The 24,549-nt window shown below is 33.5% G+C and overlaps 1 protein-coding gene across 1 annotated transcript in view; it reads left to right on the top strand.

Moving 5' to 3' along the window:
* LOC148955107 (uncharacterized) overlaps positions 1 to 13,077 on the top strand; it is an 85,358-nt gene extending 72,281 nt beyond the window's left edge. Inside the window, exons 4-7 of the mRNA XM_089108061.1 lie at positions 2,033 to 2,296; positions 4,072 to 4,158; positions 5,895 to 6,116; positions 9,935 to 13,077. Coding sequence (XP_088964187.1) covers positions 2,033 to 2,296; positions 4,072 to 4,158; positions 5,895 to 6,116; positions 9,935 to 10,059 — 698 coding nt within the window. The 3' untranslated portion in view covers positions 10,060 to 13,077. The remainder of the gene's footprint in view (positions 1 to 2,032; positions 2,297 to 4,071; positions 4,159 to 5,894; positions 6,117 to 9,934) is intronic.
* The last annotated feature ends 11,472 nt before the right edge of the window (positions 13,078 to 24,549 follow it).

Raw genomic sequence — 24,549 nt, 5'->3', positions numbered from 1 at the left:
TTTCGCTATTTTCAGTGGTGTATGGGGAGACTTGTTACGACCCTATGTTGCTTAACAACAAGCAATTCAATAAAAAAAAAAAAAAAAAAAAAAAAAAAAAAAAAAAAAAACTAACAACAATCAGCCATAAACTTGATGGTATATAAGTCTTGCCCTCTTAGAAGAACGCTCTTCTGTGTTTTTCATCATGTTTTTAGTACCTCTTTAATTAACTTGAAAACCATGTAATTGAAGTTATCAAAAACTTAGAAAAAACTATCAAAAATGTTATCGTTCGGCAAATTTATCCTATACTTTTATCTAAGGGAAATGAACTTGAGAGCGAAATTATCCTACAACTTCTTTGGTCTTTTTCTTCTCGTGCTCTTTAGGAGAAGATAATTTTTTTTACGTTCAAACTTAGGTTGGTATGTAGAGATATAGATTCATTTTTTAATAGTTTTCAAAGTTATAAGTCGAAAATTGAAAGGGTCAAAATCGTTAATCATGTTTTTCTTGGAAAGAGTTTTCCAGCAGTAGAACACTTTTGCTCTCAGGTCTGCGAAGCTTGTGAACGCCAGTCTTAAGCGCAGATGATAAATAGATATAATGAAAAGGAGATAATAATTAAAATTAAGATGGAGATTAAAATTTATTAATTACATTTTAACTATATTAAATTAATTAATTTTCTTATCAATTACAAAGCTATTCAAATATATTTGTATACATATATATAATATACATCCTAATTAATACAATTTTTAGAGGTAAATCTTACCTAAAGGTTAAGCTTAAATTAATGTTGCTGCCTGATGATAATATAATCAATTTCTTATAAAAAAAAAAGTATCTGAATCTGCTAAAAAAAAGCGTTACGTCGTAAAGCTCATCGCTTACCACATGTAAAGCGATGAGCTTTTGAAAAACATTAAATAAAATGAACTCTCATTTAGTACTTGAATTGTCATTCAGTGTCGGATTTTTTTATTCAGTTACTCTTTCGGCGTTGCATGGAGAGGGTCTTCTTTTATTTTAGTGTTTGTTTTTTACAATTTGTTTTTATTTTTCTATTTTTGCACTGAGGCTGAGTGGAGGTCTCGGTCAAGGTGTTTACATTGTATCTTCACTGTCCAGAAGTATCCTCTTTATCTTTTTCTCATTTTATTATTATTGCTGTTATTGTTATTATTATTTATACTAGATGCTTGAATACGCTGTACAAAAGTTAGATAGTTTATTTTGAGCTGTTCTTTTTTTTCGGAGTTTTGGTTTTTAGTTCATTAATTTAAACAGCACGTATGTCATTCTAAACAATATGCTTGTGTTATTTCCATGACATTTTTCTTGATTCACAAGTTTTAATAAAATGCTTGTGAAACTGAACTTATGATATAATATCGCCTCTCTTTTTTTTTCTTTCTTTTTACTTTCTTCAATAAGTACCTTGCTACGAAAAAAATTACTATTATAAATAATGTGTTGATGTAAAAGCAATGTTTTTTTTTCTATTCACCAATTTTAATATCATGCATTCGAAGCGAGTTTTTTTTCACTTTTCAATAAAAAGCTGAATTATACCAAAATCTTTCCGCTCAGCGAGTACTTTTGTGCTGTATGTTCATAACTGGGACTCTCAGATTTTTTGATTTTTTTTTCACCGTGTTATAACAAGCTTAATTATGCCAAAATCTATTCGCTTTGGTAATAAATCTGATGTGTATACAACATATTTAATTTCAAATATGTCTACAAAAGTAAATAGCACTGATTGTTGTTCTTGTGGAGCAAGCATTAACTTGATTTTTATATATATATATATATATATATATAATATGATACTATAGCCCACTTTTATAAGAAATACGCCTGAAGCAGCCTGAAGAAGTATTTTTTAACAGCCTGAAGTTCCTAAAAAATACGTGCGAGATTATTTACTATTGAAATAAACAAACAAGCTATAGAAATAATACCAATAGAACAAACTTGAAATCTTCTATGTATATGGAGAAAAACTTGACATTGCTTGCTGATCAGAAAAAATTTATTGTAGGTAATTATTGTGAAAACCCCAATAAGTTCAAATGCCATTCTTCAGAGTGCGTTAGTGAACGCTTTGTGTGTGATGGAGTCCCTCATTGTTTGGACGAATCTGACGAGGCTGAATCTACTTGCAATAGAAGATTTAGTTGTCCAGGGCGAATAAATTGTGGAAACGGACAATGCATTCCTTTTGTAAAATGCTGCAATCAGACCATTGACCCAAGTTGTGCTCTGTCAGATTCTGCTGCTTGCTGCTTAAGTATTTATGGACATGGTAAGCCTCTATTTTTAAGGCTCTTTATTATTATTAAGGCCTTCTCTCTTAGCGGTAATAAATCTGATGTACATACAACAGATTTAATTTCAAAAAGTAGATATTACTGATTCTCTTTCTTGGGAAGTGAACATCAACCCCATTTTTCATTTTTTTTTTTTATTTTATATGGAGTATTGCAATTCTGCTTTTTAATGTATCTGTTAAAAATTAACTGATTAAAGCTAAAAGCAGTCTGTACTGTTTATATCTAGTCATTGTGTTTAAGTAGTGCCATCTATGACTCAAATCACCCACAATAGCAGTCAATAGACCACGAGAGGGCGTGACTCAAGCTAACTCTGGAGGTGTGTTCCCTCTCTAGCAGACCAGAGAGAACAGCAACGGCCAAATCAGTCCTAGAGGATAAACATGTGCTGCTCATCGGTGCCAAACTCCATGACATTTGGTCCAATTGTAGACAAAGGAACAAAGTGGTCACAGTGTGAAACAACTTGATCACAGTTTTCTGCTTGGCACATTTTGCCGAGTTCTTGGAGTCATTTACCAATAGTGGTCGTGCGTAAGCATGACCGAAGTATTTCCCGGGGAAATTTGAAAGATTTTTGTAATAATAATTATGATTTTGTTTTATTTATTTATTTTTTGTTTTAGCAGTGCAATAATGATATAAGAATTAGTGTTGATGCTGTGTTGTTAACCCATCAGCGGGGGATATTGTTTTTGTTTATTTATATAGAAATATGTGTTGGTAGTTGAAGTTTACCTAACGAACTGAAATGTTCCTTGGCACTTATTTTTGTAAATTTTTATGTAAATAAAATGATGCTCCTGAAAATCTGGTTAATCTCCGAGCAGTTGAAATCCCAGTTGTAAAGCAAAGAAAGACAACTGAGACTCTTTGAATTTTCTTAAATTCTCTTGGGCAACGCTGCATTTCATCGACGCTAGCAGATTTTCAATCCCATTAAATCTATGTTAAAGAGGAAAGGCATTGGGAATTTCCCCCTCCCCAAGATAGCTTTGTCCCCTCCTCGATTTTGAAACACACCCTTTTTAAACAAGTTTTTTCAGGCAATTTTTGCCATTTGAATCTTCCTTCCAACAGTTGTAGCCTCCAGAGAGGCATTTATGACCTTCCTTCAAAATTTTTATTCAGATACATGGGATCTTTCAACAACGATCCTTAAATATTGATAAGAATACTCTCCAGACGTACGTTGACTAGAGTTGAAATTTTGATGTAACTATTTGTGTTACTAAAGGTTTGCCTTACCTTTCATATATCTTAAATATGTAATGATGTATATTTTGAACATCTTTACTGTCTGGGACCTTTAACTAAGGCTGAACTATCATTAGTATATCCTAAACGCTTTTTTTCATGGGTTTAAGCAGGGAAAAACAAAATGTTGGAAAGGAAGTTCCGGAAATATTGCCTCTATAGAATGTTTAATAGAATGAAAATACTTCACTAATGAGTGTTTTTTTTCCTTTTATGGGATGTTTTCCGTTCAACTTCAAGATTAAATTTTAAAAATAAATTACCTAAACAACCCGCAAAAGATATTTTATGTCTTTATAGGATACTGATGGTATCGTTTGTCTTTTTCCTTAAATGTTATTTTCAACACTAGCCACATATCTTAAAACAGTTCATGGCGCAAGGAGCTTTGCTGTAAAGAAACAAAGGTACATACAATTTAGGTTTTGGTTGCTCTGAATTGTATTTTATAGTTTATATATTTTAATTGTAATTTTGTTCTTTCTTTTAGCCCAAATTTCTCCTAACTTTCTTCAACAAGGCCAGCTAAGTAGCACTGACTTCTATGTATTTAACTGCACTGCAATTATTGTCTTAGGTAAGTAACTGTTCTGCAATTATTGTGTTTGATAGGCCAAGTCTTGCTGAGGTCAAAAATTGGTCTTATCTTTCTATTGGCAAAGGAAAAAAACTAAAGTCACTATGGGATCCAAGGTTTTGTTATGAGAATTAGGCTGAATATATCTGCTTTGTCTAATTAAGATAGTTTTTTCAAGGGTTTGAGGGTGATCACATTCTTCTTGTGAAGATAAAAAATAATTGATGTAAAGATTTTTAATGCTCAAAATTTATGAAGCTTTTCTAGACAATATTTTGTTAACCTTCGGCCTTCTGGAAAAATTTAAATCGATGGTTTGTAGTGTTTTTATAGCCTTTTGTGTAAAGTATGAATATTCTACCAGGGGGTAAGTTTGATTGACTTCTGGGTTGTATTTCTAAGCCTAGAACGATATTCCAAGAAACTGAAACTTATAGCAATGGGTATTATGATGAAGCCGAGTATCGTACCCACTTTATATACAGCTTATCAAATTCTTAGCTTTCGGTCGTTTTAAAGTGAAGTTTCAGGAGTCAAGTTATGTATTCAAGAATCAGATCGCTAGACTTTTGAATTGTTTAAAAAAGTAAAGAAGTCAAGAGATACTTACAATTAGTAGTTTCAATATATTTGCGAATTTTCATCATAAATAAAAGAAAAAAAGTTGGGTTTTGTCTATATTGTTTAAAGTGTAATGTCTAATTGATCATTTCAACTAAGATTTGAAACTGACTTGTTATTTGAGCCTTCTTGTTTCTTTGATAAATTTACTACTTACTACATAGTCTCAGAAGTTCAAACTTACAAATGGTTAACATTATCTGATTAAGTCTTTTCTTTTAAAAAATTAATTCAAAATTTCAAAAGAATTAATTTAGAAGGAATCATATAAAAGGAACAGTTCTTTTCAGAGAAGTAAACAACGAAAATAAAACCTAAAACGAGCGTAAATAAAGTCAAATAATGAGTCAAACTTAAGATGCACCAAAGATTGATCACATGAAACTTACAATGTATTTAAATTAAAATGAATAATTAATTCAAACTAAAAATGAATAGAAAACAATATAAACGAATGAATGAGACCCAAAATTAACAGAAACTAAAATGATTCGTGTTAAGTGGTTAAAAGTATTGGTGAGCAATAAGTCTGTTGTTCCGCTGTGCAAAAAGATTTCTCTGACAGAACAGGCTTCTGTTCTATTAGTGTATAATAGTATATGAACATACCCGTATTTAAATATTCTTAGGGTAAGGGTTGCAGTCTCAATAATTAAAGCAACATTTTTAAAATAGGACACTTTTCTGACTAAGAAACTTTTTTTTTACCTGTGTCTTTAATGACTAGAAAATGTTCTTTTTACCGTGAATTTTTGTTTTTTACTCAACAAATTAGTCTGTTTGATTCATCCACTATGAAAAGCTTCAGCAAAAGTGCCATTTTAAAATTTTAAGAATTTCTTTCCTTGGAAGGTAAGAAATTTTGTTAAACAGACGCGTTCTCAAGAACTTAGCTATTTTCGCAACTTGCTATAGATTCATTCTGACAAGCCTGACCGTTTTTTTCTGTCATTGACGCATATTGAATGGGCTAAAATATTGCTTTGCAAATGGTATTTGGGCCAAATTGATGATTTTTTAGTATTAAACTCGTATTGGGATACGCATCAGAATTTGCTGGAATTTTATTTCATGTAAAAAGGGAATTAAATGTATAAAATCTTATTGTTTTCTAGGTTCCTGTTTAGCATTTTTCTTATGGGTAGGAATTTTTATTCTGGCCGTAGTTCGAGTCAAAAACAAGCGAAATATTGTCGTTACAAATCCCATACGAACCATTAGCCAATACGAAATTGAATTTGAAAACTGCCTTCGTCAAGATTCATTTTTACTAGCAAGGATGAGATCAGAGAGCCTAGGCCATAGATATGTTGGAACTAACTGCAATGTCAGGAATGGTATGTATCTTTACTTAAACAGGATTTAAACTTATTTACTTGAAAGTAGAGAAAAATAGCTTGTCTTTCTAATGTAAGCCGGATTTTTTAAAGAAATAACTGTGAGTTCTAGGCAAACACAACCCATTTTGCAAATTTTTCACTTTAGTTAGTCTTTGTAGTTACAAAATTATTTTCAATTTATTAATTAATTAATAATTTATGTTTTAATTTTTTTAGTTTATTATTTAGATTATTTAATTTTTATCACTTATTATAATTTAATGATTTTAATTTTAATGAGTTAATAATTCTTACACATTTATCATACTTTAGCATGTCAAATTTAAACAAATTTCCATTTATTAGCAAAATTATTTTCAATTTATTAATCGATTAATAATTTATGCTTTAATTTTTTTGGTTTATTATTTAATTTTTAATTTAATTATTGTTATTTAAAAAAATGATTTATTTGTATTTATTAACCGCGCCCTTCACTTTATTATAATAAAAATAAAAGTAAAAAAAAAAAACATTTAAAAAAACTACAAAAAATTTTCAGATTCTCACTTTAGTCAGTCTTTTTGGGAATAAACCAATAGTCCTGGAACGTATTTTTTTTTTTTTTTTTTTTTTTTTTTTTTTTTTTTTGCAAGATTTCTCTGCAGAAGTTACGCTAAATGTATAAAATCTTATTGTTTTTAGGTTCCTGTTTAACATTTTTCTTATGGGTAGGAATTTTTATTCTGGCCGTAGTTAGGCCAGAATTTTTTAGACCAGAAACAATTAATTGAAGTATGGTTTTGCCTTTTTTTATATTCAATTTCGAAATTCACAGTTTTGCGCTTCTTCTTAAGGCCGTTCAATACCGTAAAGGATCACCCTATCTCGTCTATTATCTACTTTTTTAGTTTGTGTGGTCAAGCTAATCGGAATTTATAGTGCGATCTTGTCATAACTTGTATAGCTTTGATAAGAGATCCAAATAAGCGACAAAAACTAAAAGCCGACACCTACTTTCCCGTAAATCTTAGAAAAACTATTCAGCTTATTGCGTTTTGTGTCGGTGATAAAGATATTCAGTTTTAATGAAAGTTACTTCATTAGAAAGCATGAATTTTGTTTTTTCGATTTAGCAGAGCAAATAAGCGACAAAAAACTAAAAGCCGACTCCTACTTTCCCGGAAATCTTAGAAAAACCATTTAACTTCTTCTGTTTTGTGCTGGAGATACAGAATTTCAGATTTAATGAAACTTACATCATTAGAAAGCGATTTGTTTTTTTGACTGAATGGAGAGCGATTATTTTGCAGACTTTGCAGAATAGAGAGCGATTCATTAGACAGCGATTTGTTGTTTTTTCTAATTATTGAATTTTTGATTGAATGAATTAATATTTGTGAGAGTGGATAGTTTTTTGAGTAAGAATGGATTTGTTTTTAAATCAGTTGGGTTTTCGTAGAGGCTATTATACAGAGGATGCTATCCACTTCTTTACTACAACAGTAAATGATGGCCTTGGTAATAAATTTTGTTTCTTTGATTGAATGGAATAGAGTTTCTGAACAAGAAATGGACTATTTGCCTAATTTTCTATTTGAAAACCAACCAAGGTTTTTGTCAAATGAACCGACAAAATCCAATTCGATTTCAAGGAAAAAAATTGTTAGAAAGATTTTGACTTCTAAGACGTTTTTCTTTTTCTTTCTTATGTAGGATTTATTGGAGTCCATTTAATTTTATCCAATTAATTTGAACTATGGAAAAAAATCATTCTATTCTTTATTCAGCTTATTGCGTTTTGTGTCGGTGATAAAGATATTCAGTTTTAATGAAAGTTACTTCATTAGAAAGCATGAATTTTGTTTTTTCGATTTAGCAGAGCAAATAAGCGACTATATTAGAACAATAAGAACTATAAGAACTATATAAATAAGAACTATTTCTTTTAACTAGAACTATCTAGAACCGTCTCTTTTATTCTTTATGCTTTATCTATCGCATAGATAGATACACATTTGATATGCATGGAAAAGGGGGTGCGAGAAGAATTTAGCGGGTCAAAGCCACATTCAAAAGGAGAACTCTTTTCACGAACTTCTTTATTTTATATTTATTTTTTTCTTCTAACTAGAACTATCTCTTTAACTAGAACTATCTTTTAACTAGAACTATCTAGAACCGTCTCTTTTACAGGCCAAGGAGCCTTTGTGGGGAATAGTACCCTATATTCAGGGTAGCCCATTTAGCTAATGGATGTCAAATTATTTATGAATGAATCTTATCTCGTCTCAAAAAGAGATGCTGGGCTCATCCTAGGAAAAGGTCCTAACTGTTGTATTTGATACCACAGGTTTATTAATTTTTTAAGTGTAGTATTTCTCTTTTTGAGACTGAATTTATGCATTTTAGGGGAAGTGGCAACGGTTTTTTAAATCTGTTGATTGTTTCTAAAGTGCATTTTCTCATTTCTTTTGCGTAAAAAAGACCGAAGTTTCGCTAAAAGTGGTTCTTTTTGTTTCCTGGTGATAAATTGCCTCTCTGTTTGGTACAGTCCTTTAGAGCAGTCTCTTTATCGCAGTCGCTATAGAAATCTCCTCTCTTTAATGCAGTCCCCGTCTGTCTATCATATAGATTTTTATGGAAATAATCTTGTATAATTAAATAATTGTTTGGTCTATCAGTTTTGGTTTTAAGCATCATAAGCAATTTGGTATCCATTCGTCAAACTGTTGCTTATTATGCCACTTTTTCGTAGTCTTGAGAGGTGTGTATTTAGCTGTCTCTATATTGTTTTTATTTTATATTTATTTTTTTCTTTTAACTAGAACTATATTTAAAATTTTTATACTGATGATTTTTCTGTTGGGGGGGGGGGGGGGGGGGGGTAAGAAGCATCATTAAAAAAAAATTGAAAGACACTTTAAAAAAATTGAAAGACACTTTAAATTATAAACATTTCAATAGTGTTCAGTCCCCTAAACTAGTAGCTTAAGTTGGGAGGGGGGAGTTTGCTATCCCCTCTAGATTTTGAAAAATACCTTTTTTTGGTATTGTCATTGATTTTTTTTTTGTATTTTCATTGAAAAAAATAGCAAAATATATTCTCCCTCTCCCTAACTTCTTTGAATTGACACCAATGAATGAAAAAATCATTCTTAAAATATAGCTACTCCTAAACTCTTTAAGATATAACCAAAACATGATGTTGGAAGAATAGATAAAGAGAATCATAATTCATAATTTTTAGTCAAGGTTTCTCAGTAGCTACAGTTGGTGGTTACAGTAATTAAAAGCTACTAAAAAATTAAATAGTTATACTTAATGGTTTTCTAAATTGACTTATATTTTGAACACTATTAGTTATTAATTCTCGACAAAGCAAAATTTATAAGAAATAATAGTGTTTTATTAATTGGTGGATTTTCTTTCAAAGTGACTTTCGTAACAATTAGTGCTGACGATTTTGGAAATTAAGCACGACTCTTTCGACTAAAGTCTTCAGTTTGGCACGGATTTTCACTTTTTTGGCTGCCAAGGAAGTTTTGGAGGATTTTAAATTGTTATAAATTGCGGATCATACAAATTCACTATTAACTTAAGCTTTCTTTGGTGCATGTATTAGGTATTTCCAAACCTTCTTTTTATTGCTTATAACTTTTGGAGATTCTTCGCCCCATATACTTTAACACCAAAAAACAAGCTTGTTTTTGTCTATTTTTCATTGTTTTGTCTTATATTTCCGCTTTCTCCAATAGTTTCATTAACTCTTATGTGAGTGTGCAATAAGGAATATCATTATGTTGTACCTATTCAACCTAATGCACATTTTTTAGGGGCTAGTGTGGATGACCCACCGCCGGCGTACAGTGAAATTAACATTGTTAACGACAGAAATGAAGCTCACCCCATCATTCCAACGGGCTCCGTACCATCTGTGTCTGTGAATCGATTGTTGTGATTTAACCCTTTGGCAAAGTGAAATGGTATTTGAATGAAACTGGAACTTAATCGAGATGATATTTTAACGAAATGATCTGATTAACAAATGAAGAAAAAGTTGGACGATCCTCAGATTTAACGTTGTCGCGCCCAAAACAAAAAGGGCGTGTCTTTTCACTTTTCATAAATGAATTAGAACGTGGAAAAGATTCCTCTTATAGATATGTAAACAATGATTCCGTTCGTGGAGGTGTTTTTTCTTCATAAGAGGAAATTGGCTATGCAGAAGGAGCAACTTTCATGCCTTTAGCTTAAAGGCTGTCCAACATATGTTTATATACTACATATATTCATAAAGTAAATTTCGCTATTTGTTAACTCAGTCTCCTTAACCCTCAGAAAACTACCAATAAAAAGGTTTTAATCTCCGATTTAATGAATGTTATTCTAGTTTTCTAAGGTCAGTCAATGTCTAATAATCAATTGCCTTTAAATTATGACGGAGCTTCTACTTTAAGACCTGTGCCACTGTGGCTGTTAATCCATTTTTTGAGTTTTTCTTTATGCTCAGAAATTTACTTCCTGAATTAAAATTCATCAAAAACTATGCACATAATGTGGAGGCTTTTTTATCTCCACGACCGTTAAATCAAAAGAACAGGTCTTTTTCTGCGAAGAATATTGCTTCTATACGTTTATGAAAGGCTTTATTCTGTCAGACAAGTCTGACATACAAGTTCTGTAAACAGACTTAACAGATTCTGTCAGAGAGTAAACAGAGTTTTTAGAGAGACTTAAAACTTGCTGGTCTTGAATAAGTAGTCCTTAAAAGTATTTCTTCAAATAGGAGACTGTCACCACCTTATGGCCCACCCTTGGCCTTAAGAAGATTTTCATCTTTTCCCTTGCTTAAAATTTATTTAGGGGAAAACATGTTTGAAAATCTGGGAACTCAAAGGAGAAATCAGGAGTTGAATAAATAACTGAAATCTAGATTTTTAAAACGTTCAGCATGCATTCAAAAGAAATTTGGACACAAAATGGTGCAGTCAGTGATTTAAAAATTGTGGTAGGATCACAAAAGTGTATTAAATGTAATAAAAATCATGTAAAGAAACTATTATAACTTATTCTAACTGATTAGAACTAAATAATACCGAAAATGTTTTACTAATTAAAACGATTATACTTCGGAGCAGTTTTATTCAGATTTATAAATATATTTTGGACTTTTTTTATGCGTACTTACATTGTTAACGGGCCTCATATAAAGTAATGTAACAACTACCAACACCTAGAAACATGGCTTTGAGTTTTAATTTAAAAAAGAATCCAGCTAAGAATCTAATAATTTTTATGAAAAACAGAATATTTTAATTTATACCTATTCAGGCTTTTGAAAATTTACAATTACTATATAAATAGTGGATTAATATTGTTTTTATTTCTCAAGAGGTAAAGTTTCTCAGTGAACCACCTAACGGTAACCACTAAAAACCCCGAAAAAATAAAGATGAGTGACAACGATTTAAGAGAACGTCATGACTTTAATAGAACATAAATAACTTTAATTAATAACTTCAATGAAATAATTAACTAGTAAATAATAAATTAAGCAATAAATAATAATCAACTGATTAATAATAAATAACGTCTTATTTATTATAAAATAATAACAAATTAGTTAATAATAATAATTAACTAAAAAATAAATTAAATGAACTAATAAGAACAATAATAAATTTACAATAATAAATAATTAACTTTAATTAATAACTTAAATGATTTGATAGAACGTCGATAAACAGAGCGTCAGTGATGATAAAAACACCAGTAATATATTGACGGTTTATGAGAATATAAGATATACCCATTCTGGGCATAATAATGTATAAATTTTGTTTTATTTATTCAGTTATTTGCCCTTTTATCTCTTGTGTCGTTGTTTAGTGATCTGTTGTTCAGAGCTTTTAATCCTTAGATTCTGTGGGAGCATCCACTTCTTGTTACTTATATTGTAGTGTGCTATGAAGTGCGCTATGGTGCAAATATTTTTCTAGTCTCAGTACGTATTGTTAAAGTGACGGAGCGGTATTTGTGTTTGAAAGCGTTTCAAAGCTTGAATATCGAAGTTATCATCCTTATCAGATAGTTATTATCCTACTTTTTCTTCTGGAAAAATCGGATGTATCTACCACCTTGAAAAAAAAATAAATAAATAAATAGATGATAGAACAGCGGAGCGAACTATCAAGGAGGCACACTTGTGCCTCTATAAAAAGGTGACCCACCACAATGTTAAGTGATTTCAGGTCCTAGAGGTCGCAGAGAGACGGCGGTGAACGCATTTTGTAGCCCAAGCTCAAACTAAGAAACGTACAAAATTTCATCCTCCTCCGACTTTATCTTCATGGGGTAAACTGGGCCAGAAGTTTCGACCCTCCCACCACAGCCCCCCGTTAACGTTGTCCGATTGGGCTGAAATTTAGAGGCTAAGCTTTCCTAGGGCCCGGGAGCTTATCCTCGAAATTTCAGCTCAATCCGATCACTCCTTCGCTGTTTTCCAAAAACCAAATATAGCCACTTAAACTTCATTTCTCTTTTTTTTTTGTTATCCACGCCTACAGGCCACAGATGGCAACTGATCCGGGTGAATGAGGACTCATTCGAAGCAGAATTTGACCTGTTAGGGTCTTTTGATATTTTCAGACCGAAAAAATTATCCCCCGAATTTACATTTACGAAAAACCTCGTTTTCCTATAATAGCCCATGCTAATTTTTCCCACAACAACCTCCTTTTAACGTTGTCTGATCGAGCTGAAATTTAGGGGATTAGCTTTCCTGGGGCCTGGGAGCTTATCCTAGAAATTTCAGCTCAATCTGATCACTCTTTCCCTGTTTTCCAAAAACCAAATATCAAGTTTTGTGGGGAATTGCTTGCCTCAAAAATAGATTCCCCTTACTAAAAAACAATGACAACTGTGTCTCTTTAGTCCAGCGGTCGAGACCTCTGACTGTCAGGTGGAGAATCCGGGTTCGATTCACCGTCACAGGAAATTTTTTATATACTGAATTTAAACTTTAAAAAAGAAACTCAGTTTCTTTTTTAAATTATTTGAAAAAAAATACATTTTCTAAATAGTTAAAGAGGCTGAGTTACAAGGTCAACCCTTAGAGCGTACAGGGATTAGGAAGCACAGTTGGGGGGCTGTTAAAGAGGCTGAGTCACAAGTTATAAACTGTACAAAAACGTGCAGAAATTATTTGAAAAAAACTACGTTTTCTAAAGAGTTAAAGAGGCTGAGTTACAAGGTCGAACCTTAAAATGTACAGGGATTAGGAGGCACAGTTGGGGGGCTGCCGTCCCCCAAACCCCCCGCTTTCGCAGCCTTTAAATAAAAAAAAAATTTTTAAACTGAAAGTAAGGAGCGACATTAAATCTTAAAACGAACAGAAATTATTCCGTATATGAAAGGGGCTGTGCCCTCCTCAACGCCTCGCTCTTTACGCTAAAGTTTTTATTGTTTAAAAAAAAAGAGTTGTGAGAAAGTCAAACTTTAGCGTAAAGAGCGAGGCGTTGAGGAGGGCACAGCCCCTTTCATATACGGAATAATTTCTTTTCGTTTTAAGATTTAATGTAGCTCCTTACTTTCAGTTTAAAAAAAATTTTTTTTTTATTTAATGGCTGCGAAAGCGGGGAGGTTGGGGGGCGGCAGCCCCCCCAACTGTGCCTCCTAATCCCTGTACGTTTTAAGGTTCGATCTTGTAACTCAGCCTCTTTAACTCTTTAGAAAACGTAGTTTTTTTCAAATAATCTGTTTAGGAATGAGTGTTCAACAGCATTACATCTTGAGCTAAGCTTGAGGCGCTTTAGAGTTTATTGTTTTAAGTAGGTCAAGAGTATCGCTGAAGAAGGCTAATATAAAACTGTACTATGCTTTGTTTTGTCAAAGAGCTTGAAAGGTGTTTAAAAACTCTTGTTACCACAGAAACTGTGGTAAGTTTGTCAACATAGTGTTGACAAACAATATGAAAAACGCTAGTTTGGAGTCTCAGTTGAGTTCCCCAAAGAAAAATAACCAATACTATCTAGCAATTTTTATTCTACCTTCAATGTTTTTTTATTACAATCTTTGAGGTTCTATCTACTCTTGCGATGTGCCGCTAGTCCTAATATTTTTCTCATTTTATTTTCCGCTTTGATGCGTTTATTTTCCCTTTGCTTGAATGTTTCAAGCGAGGGATTGTCAGGAACGCGATGAATTACTCCTGCTGGAAATGGCGGTTGGCGATATTCTCCTGGGTGGTGGCAGATTCATCATGCGACGATTATTTTTAGGCATTCCTTCGGCCATTAGATCAATAGTAATTAGCCATATATACTATAATGAGGCGATTGTTTAATGGCTTATTTGTATTTCTTTCTCTAAAAAACAGATAATTTTTTAGAAAAGCTGTAGGAAATTGTGAAGGAAACTAAAAATCTCAAACTTTGCTCTTTATTTTGGGGGTGGGCTGCGCACGTGTCTGGTATATACAATGGTATTCTAGCTAAATTATCTTAAAGTCAAAATTCACCTTACATAATGATTGAGAGAAATATGCTGCAATGACTAGTGCACATATTAAATATATAATACTATAAAAGATCCTACAATGTTTGAAATATCTGCATTCTTTTGTTTACTATAGGCTTTTTTCTGTCCTTACCTTACCTTAGATCCCCTTGTGCCTCCAGAGGCGCCTATGACACCCAAGAGGAGTCGCCGGTCATCTCTCATTGCTGCGGCCTCCCAAACATCTTCCCATTCAGGTTGGATTGAGGCATTGAGGTTTGTGAGGTCAGCTTGGTAGCTGCGTCGTAGGGTGTTTTTTGGGTGTCCTCTTCTTCTGGTATCACGTGGCTGCCACTGAAGGACGATCTTCGGTAGTCGAGTTTCGAGCATGCGAATCACATGACTAAGGTGTCTCCACTTCCTGTATTTGATCACTTTGGTTACCAGTGGCTGAGATGTCTTCTGTCGTATAATAGCGTTTGTTACTTTTTGGGACCAGCGGATATTTGCACCTTAAACACATGTTTTCGAACGCGAGGAGTTTCTTTTCAAGTATTTGATCTATGTGCCAAGTTTCGGAACCGTATTTTTTCTGTCAACTAATTGTTAACTAACAATATTTGTTAACAAGCTCCTATTAGCTCATTGAAATAGAAGTGTTAGTCTAAAAAAATTGTAAGTTATCACTTTAGCTATTGGGCAGATTTTGTCGGATTCTGCTAGTCTGTCTAGAGAAAGGGCTGATAACAAGAGATTTTGGACACCCTCCCCCCCCCTTCTTCAGATAGAAAATCAGCGACATGTTCTAGAAGCTCACATTGATGGGCCTAACTCCTACTTTCCATCAAATTTGGTAGAGTTTTGACATTCCCATCTCTATCTTAGACCTGCGTTGACAAAACTGAATAATATACTTCCTCCTCCAGAGAGTTTAAATCAGTTTCATTCAAAAGCCGTAAGTAGGACATTAACTATTATTCCTGACAAAGTTTGCTTGTGATTTGATAACTTCTTTTGATTGATATCTTGATGACTATATTTTAAGTGATCCCTGTCCCTTCACAGAGGTCTTATTCATCCCTGACTCCCAGAAGGGGAACCTAAGACCCTAGCTATTTCCTCTCATCAAGTTTGGTTAAGATCTAACGAACTCTTCTGGTAAATATTCCGATGACAAGAACCCCAAAGTCCCGCAATGCCAAAGTCCCCCTCTCCCCTCAAAGAATATAGGATGTTCATATCCTATCCCCCCCCCAACAAGGGTTGGAGCTAGTCATGATCTCAAAAAAATGTAACTAAAAAGCTAGCTTTTACTTCCTGCCAAAACCTGTTTTGATAGTTTTCGCCCAATAAGACTCTTGAATACTCCTAATTATTCCCAAAAAAGAGGTTTGATCTAGTACGATCCTGCAAATAGCACAACCAGGGCCACTTGCTCAAACTCTCCACCAACTTTCATTGAGTTCTGACAACCCCTCAAGGCAGATTTTACCAAAAAGAATATAGGATGTTCATATCCTTTCCTCCTCCCCCCCCCTTAACAAGGGTCGGAGCTAGTCATGATCTCAAAAAATGTAACTAGAAAGCTAGCTTTTAGTGAGTCACGTTTCAGCAAAACATTTTTAAAATTAGATCAGCCGTAAAATTTGAATAGATATAGTTGTTGTGTTGTATTTATACTCTTGTTGTTGTGTTTTTATTTGTCTGGTATATACATATGTATAATCACTATATTGATTCATGGGCAATTATTCTACATTTGCGATATTGATATTTTTTTTTGTTTTTAAATAAAGTGTTTCTTTAGATTCAACACTGGCATTATAGACAAGTTCCTTTTAGAGAGTTTGAATAAAGGCAGTTAAAATTTATTCATTCTCAGCCCCCTAACCAACAGGCATGTTACATCTTCTGTGTCGAAATATGAAAAAGAGATGGCCAATTAGACTAACTTTCGCCTGTGAAAAGGCTTGGATTGAGTTCGGGAAAACCGAAAGCTTGGCAACAATGACTGTTATAACGATGTTTGGTAAATGCAGAAAGTAGTGCCATCGGTCTAAAGGGACGAATATGCATAACGTTTTCCAAGCTAAAAGTGGCCATATTTGTTCAATACGGGTGTACTTTTGCGCCAGCTTTTGAAATAGGATTTATTTATATGTTCAAGCTCTTTTTGGGTAACTTTTAATTTTTAGAGATTTCTAAGTATTTTGGAATATCTTTCAATTGTTGACTATCAATGTTTTAGAAGTTTACAATACCACCTTATATTTTCTGTCAAAAGGCCAGCATATGATTGTCACATTTACGCTCTTGAAACACTGGATAAAAACGCAAAATCTCTCTAGCCCTAAAATCTTGTTCAAGTTTTTAGAAGCTGAAAATTTCTTCGGCTGAAAGCTAAAACTTGTAACTGTAAAATATAAAATAGATTATTATTCGAACTTGCCTTTTTTGCAATATTTATTGACAATGGAGATATGATGATACCAGACGAGAATGCTCAAAAAGAGTAAGCACATGAAGCTAAATGAACTAGACTCCTTCGGTATTTAGATATAGCACCAAGCCCCGAGTGTACCACCACCGCCACCAAGGTGGTGATGGCCCCTTCATTTTTTTCTACCTTTCTGTCGGTGCTCATGTTTTGCTACATAAAAGGTACTTTTTATGCTACCTAAAAAGTAAGCATATGAACCTAAATGAACTTGACTCCTCCGGTGTTAAGAAATAGTACAATCTCTACAAAATTACTGAAAACAAAGTACCTAGTAGCATTTCCCCGTCCCCTCCAATACATTCCCTGGTGAGGCTCATGATAGCCTTCTTCAACTTTTTTAGCTCTGTGCCGGTAGCCATGTGAATGTAATATTTTATGCTGCATACAATGTAAGCCTATGAAGAAAATGAGGTTGACTCCTCTTGCATTAAGATGTAGTACCGAGCCTTAAGAAATTGCGAACTAGCCTCCAACATATTCTAAATCCAATGTTCCTCTAGAAAAAACAATGGAAGAATCAATAAGAAATATAAATTACTCTTGTTGTCTGTTTTTTTACCACAATGTAGCTCACTTCACAAAAGGAAATACAACACTATGGATTCTTATCTGTTCAATATATCAGTGAAGACGGACTGAATTCTGATCGTCTGTTTGCCTGTTTCTGTGTGTTTGTGCGTCTGACTCTGTGTGTTCGTGTGTTTTTATCTCTATCTTTCTTTCTCTCTTTCTCTCTAACTCTCTCTCTCTCTCTTCCTCTCTGTCTCTCTGTCTCTCTCTCTCTCTCTCTCTCTCTCTCTCTCTCTCTCTCGCTCTCTCTCTCTCTCTCTAGCTCTCTCTCTCTCTCTCTCTCTTTCTCTCTCTCGCCAGTGTGTCTGACCGTCTGTTTGTCTGTCTGTGTCTGTGCATGTGACTGTGTGTGGGTTTCTCTCTCTGTGTCCCTATGTGTCTGACTGTCTGTTTGTCTGTCTGTGTCTTTCTCTCTGTGTTAGTGTATGCATGTGACTTTGTTTGTGTGTCTCTCTTTCTCTCTCTGTATGTACCTGTATGTGGGATTTTAAGACGTAAAAAAAAGTTGAAAAAAATTTTATGTTAAAAAAAAATGAAAGAAAAATTTATATGTTAAAAAAAATTTAATAAAAAAAATTAAGATAAAAAAAAAAAAAAATTATAAGTTAAAAAAAGACATTGAGAGCCAGAGCGCTCGGGACCATTACATTACAAAAAAGGATACCTGGCCGGCTGTAGTCATGAGAATTTTGGGATCGAAACAAGTGTCATTGACCATCAAAAGAATATGTCTGTCTAGAAAGCATCTCAGATCACTTTGGTGTGCATATTCTCAGAATGATACTAAAAAACGCACTCGGAAACAATTCACTGATAGCATTTACTAAATATCTAACTCACATTGTGGATCTATTATGCAATTAACTTGTTACGATATAGTGACGCTTAAGACCAGTTGGTTTGCGCCAGGAAACAATGCATTGATTGCCTACAAGTATTTTTAAGAACATAATACGATCAGTGACTTGTTCGCTAGGTTGACTAGCGTATCGTTCTTTTACCATAGGAAATCTCGGGTCTCATGTTCCATTCCTACACCAGACAAAAATTTCATAAATTCAATGGAAAAACTTCTTGGAAGCTAAAAAATTGTCATTTGAAAAGAAAACATGCTACCATCTATAGCTATAGTTAACAACATCGCCATCTATGACTTTAGTTACATAGATGGCAGCATTAGGGATCCCATATGACCAATTGATAGGATATTACTAACGGTTCTGCTGTCCATTCCCCTGTGTGTAATTGTAGTCACGACAAGGATCACTTAATAAACGCAAAAATGTGCCTCCTTATAGCCAAAACTCAAATTCAAGTCTAAGAATTTTTTTTAGAAAAACAGTCATCCTATCCAAGAGCCTCCCATTCATAGGATATACTTTCTATGAATTTAATTTTTACCTTAGCGGCATTCTTTGTTTGTTTTTAAATTAGATAAATTGAATAAAATTTGTTTCTTTTTTTTAGCCGTTCAAAGAAGTGAATTAAATACGTTTATTTTAAAAAAAAAAAATTAACTAACAATGCCGATGGAATTTTTATAACGAAAACATAAGGTAAAATGAAAGATAAAAAAAAAAAAAAAAACAGGATAAAGCCGCTAGCAGTGATCCATGTGCCCTTTGATTTTCCAAGAGACGACTCATTTAGGAATAACCTCACTTTTCAGTTAAGCGATTGTTTTCTGTCTTTTGTTCTTATTTCTTTAATTTTCAGTCTTCTTTTTTGTTTTATCTGCTTTTAGTATTTATTAAATTTGCAGGTTTTAGTCTTTGAGTACTCTACCTACCTCTTTCTGGCGTCGAGGCAGCCCTATGAGCATTGATTCAAAATACCTGCTATCTTTAACTATTCTTAGTGTTATTTGTTGTTTCATCTGAAAATCGCCGATTTTCTTTTTGTACTGAATATTAACGACACGTCAAATCTTAACAAGATATGGATGACTATACATGGTTGCATGCTACAAAGAACGGCAAAGACGATGAATATCCAAACCGGTGCCTGACTGACAGGTGTTGTTATTAGTTTGTTTTTTGCCGTCCAACTGTCAGCTTGTCCAGTTATATATTAGGCTTTTATAGACTTTGTCTAATTAGAATATTTGAAAAAATTCTCACTAATAACGTTAAAAACTCATTTTACTCTTCTGAGACAACTCACATCTACACTTTCCTGTGCGACGGCTTGACACCATGGACCTCCCTCCCCCTCACGAAATTGGTTTGAAGAACCTCCTTCATAGTAGAAAGGAAGCTCGGATCCGCTTGAAAGGGATATAGACAACATTCCTGCATTAGAACAAGCACAGACTAAATACCTATAGCTCAAAAGTCTTCTTTGCTTAAGAGGTTCCTTTGTCTGAAGCCTCATGGATAACTATAAAAAAGATTTAGCTGAAGTATATGGCAAACATTTCAAGGCTAGTCTGCATAGATTTCTTATTCTATAAGTCAACATCAAGGGCACCATTCCAAAAGAAATTTTGTTAGCTTCATATTGCAGCTAATCATTTATGAGTAACCTTCCCCCAGTACCAAATCTTTTCTTTAAAAAGTGTTGATGATTACCATCTTCGATTCTTTTCTTTTTATAGGTGGGATTAATGTTGAATGTGCCAGAAAGCACACAATCTATTAACTGGTTTATTAAAATCCAAAAGCATGTGTCCAGTGAAATTTGAGAGCTAATTGCTTTAAATTTCTGGCAAAAAAAAAAACAACAACTAAACTTACAAGCTTTTACCAGAAGTTCTGGCAATTAAATTTTTTATTTGTAGAATAATATCATTACACTTCTATGTAATCGCATTTTTCTGTCAGTCAATTTAGTAACTGTAATAAGCCATTTTATCCCCCCCACTAAAAGATGATTATCAGAATTAATGGCATTTTCAATTTTATTCCAGACCATGATGGATTATTTTCTAACCATTTAAAGATTTGCCTTTCTTCTTGTTTGCTATACTTCTTTGTTTTTTTAATTATAGCTGGGCAGGCATCAACTTTCTTAAAAACAGGTGTAGTAACCCTGGTTCCACAGCATGAGAAAAGCAAGTATGAAACGTATTATTTTTACTGGCCTGTTTCTAAATTAATTTAAAAAACAAAGTTTTTCTAAAGGAAGTAAAAAACAAAGTTTTTCTAAAGGAAGTAAAGAGCGAAGCTGAAACTTAAAACGGACGAAAATTATTACTTCACAGCCTATCTAATGTATATATTGATAAAACCAGTGCAAAAAAAACAAAAAAAAACTGGTGATAACTAGTAACTTTTTAATCAGTGAAAGCAAATAAAATACCAAGTTTGAAATAAGTCAAATTTTTATGGAAATAGTTGGATTCTTTAACCAAGGTTGTGCTCGATTTGGATTCTGTGATCCCACAAACAGTAAGAAAAACACAGTTTTTAATTCACTTCATATTACTTGTATTGAAGAATAGATTTATTTAACTGGAGTTGCTTTATAACATTTTTACTAATTTAAGCTCTTTGCTTGGAAGAAAAACAGCGTCATCTATAATAATTCTCAATAGTGGGTTCTAGAGGTCGTTCATATCACGATATATATATATATATATATATATATATATATATATATATATATATATATATATATATATATATATATATATATATATATATATATATATATATATATATATATATATATATATATATATATATATATATATATATATATATATATATATATATATATATATATATATATATATATATATATATATATATATATATATATATATATATATATATATATATATATATATATATATATATATATATATATATATATATATATATATATATATATAGAGAGAGAGAGAGAGAGAGAGAGAGAGAGAGAGAGAGAGAGAGAGAGAGAGAGAGAGAGAGAGAGAGAGAGAGAGAGAGAGAGAGAGAGAGAGAGAGAGAGAGAGAGAGAGAGAGAGAGAGAGAGAGAGAGAGAGAGAGAGAGAGAGAGAGAAAAAAAAAATATATATATATATATATATATATATATATATATATATATATATATATATATATATATATATATATATAATATATATATATATATATATATATATATATATATATATATATATATATATATATATATATATATATATATATATATATATATATATAAATATATATATATATATATATATATATATATATATATATATATATATATATATATATATATATATATATATATATATATATATATATATATATATATATATATATATATATATATATATATATATATATATATATATATATATATATATATATATATATATATATATATATATATATATATATATATATATATATATATATATATATATATATATATATATATGTTTTGTCTTTGAATAGTGAAATTTACATCGCGAAACAAAATTTCCAGTATTTCTACAACGCCAAACAATAAGAAATTTAAGCACTTTTCTTCCCGATCAATTTCACTCTTGTTTCACCTATGGTACACCTCTCCTACGAAAGCCTACCTCGGAGCGCCATCTAGCGGTGAAGGCACAAACCAGTATTTTATTGTATTAGTGGGATTTGAGGCTCTTTTTGGGAGGAAAACGAGCAGAAGAAGGGAGGGCACCTGTTGCAACGGCCGTAGAAGTACCTGTAGGGTCCTTTGACTCTTAAACTGCGGGGAATAGGTAGCGGGGCTCTACGCTTCCCTCTTTTTCCTCTACGTAAAGGCTCCAAAGAGAGTAATGAGCTGTACCATCTGCAAGCTTCTTACAAAACTGGGCGACACCCCTGTCCTGTAAGTCCTGCAGCAAACAGTTCCATACGAAATACTTGAAGATTCCGTCCGCCGACGCCAAATTGATTGCACATAACTGGAAATGCATACCTTGCGCCTCCTTTTCGCCCGCAAACACCAGAGCCCGTGCGGGGTCAGTAGTGGCCTCTTCCTCTGGTCATCAAGGCAATCAGCTTCCCATTTCCTCACCCTTGTCTCAAGGAACGCAGCCAATTGAAGTCAACAACCGAAACGACCCACCCCAATCGACGGAAATCTCTTTTCAAACTTCGGACGAACTGTGCAGCTACTGCCATTCACCGGTTAGAGAGGAAGCTACGGCTATTAAATGCTTTTTTTGCGGAGAGCTGGAGCATGCCGCTTGTAGAGGAATCCAAGCTGATCTCTTCCTTGCAATCAAGATGCACGATCGGAATTTGACCCTTCTCAACTAGGAATGCCAAAGCCGCTGTAAAAGAAGTGTCTCTTACTTGCAGCTTAAGCTAAAGGAAAGCCTTCAAACAGGTGGAACTCCGTTTTTACAACGAGTAGCACTGGCTGGCCCCTCATCAAACCGCGAACCAAGCTCCCATTACAACAGCAGCCAGCCAACAAACGCTTCTCGACTCTAGCTGTACTGTCGATGCCCTGCTCAAAGCAGAAAACGAGAAAAGACTGAGGGAAGAGAAACAAACAAACTTCGTGGTGTTTGGACTTCCAGAATCAAAGACCGTACCTGACTAAGAGACGGTGATCAAACTAATTGGAGAGAATGACCTGTGCGCAGAACTGCAAATCGACGACATATCCGGAACCTTGAGTATAGGAGTCCAAAGAGAAGACAGAAAGCCTCGTTTACTGGTGGTCAAGCTCAAGAAAAATTCATCCGATTGCCTCGAAAAGCGAAACAAGATAGTAAAGTGCGCCCGAAACCTTAGAAGTTCTGCTGAAAACTTCACAAAATCAAACATTTTCATAAACCCTGATCTTGTAACAATGCAAAGAGCTAATCAAGCTGGAAAGCATCAAGCTAGAAGATTAGAAAACCCGTAAAATCACTTGAGAAACCCACAAGGAGAGTCCAGAATCCCAGGAAACCCTACTGAAAAGATACAACTAAACTGACATCAGAGAAACCGAAGAAAAACTGAGAAAACAACTATCAAATGCATTTATTTCAACGATAACTTACTTTTCAATAAACTCTCAGAAACAAAGGAATTAATCAGGAAGCAAAACCCAGATTTTGTTGCTATAGTGAAAATGAAACCAAAAAACAGCAGATACCGACACTGGTCGAATTTAAACTGGATGGCTATGCTACCACTGCCTAAAACCTGGAAGATGGAAGTGGTAGAGGAATAACATGGTACTGTTCTGAATAACCATTAGCTCAGCGTGTTTTCTTTAGAAATTCTAACCTTCACGAATGTCTTTGGAATTAGCTAACTGTCTCTAGTGGCAACAGCACTGTTGTAGGGGTAGCCTACCAAAGCCCAAGTAGCTCTTTGGAAAATGACCGGTCGATATTCTCCACAATCTCCTCTGTAGCAAGTGAGCAAGATCTGAGCCTTGTAATTGTCGGTGACTTCAACTTACTTAAGGTTGACTGGAACAACGCTACACTCGCCCTTTGACGCATGGGCCTATACGGCTCTACATGGAAACGTTTAACGAAAACTATCTCAAACAGCTAATAGATGAGGCCACGAGAGTGCATGGCACCAACTCCCCAAGCCTCTTAGATCTCCTCCTCGTGAGTGATATTGGTATGGTAAAGAATATCAAAGTGCTAGCATATATCGAAGTGCTAGCACCAGTTGGAAAATCTGATCATGCCGTGATACCGTTTGACATCAAAGCCAAACCACAAGTGAAATCACTAGCTCAGCCAAAGCGCATTTATTACAAGGGAAATTATCAAGCGATGAGACAAGACCTCCAAAATATTGACTGGGACGAAATCTTCAAGGACCAAGACTCACCTGACAAACTCTATGACATTTTCCTGTCGGTCATAAAAGAAGCTGAAGGGCGACACATTCCGCTGATCAGACGTCACTCGCGGGTAGCATTGTCGAGCGAAACAAGTAACCTCATAAAAGA

Source organism: Artemia sp. Qi Xiang Cuo, chromosome 2 (assembly GCF_049724085.1).
Source record: "Artemia sp. Qi Xiang Cuo chromosome 2, ASM4972408v1, whole genome shotgun sequence".
Taxonomy (NCBI): domain Eukaryota; kingdom Metazoa; phylum Arthropoda; class Branchiopoda; order Anostraca; family Artemiidae; genus Artemia; species Artemia sp. Qi Xiang Cuo.
The sequence above is the reverse complement of the archived record's forward strand: the minus strand, read 5'-3'. Positions and strand labels throughout refer to the sequence as shown.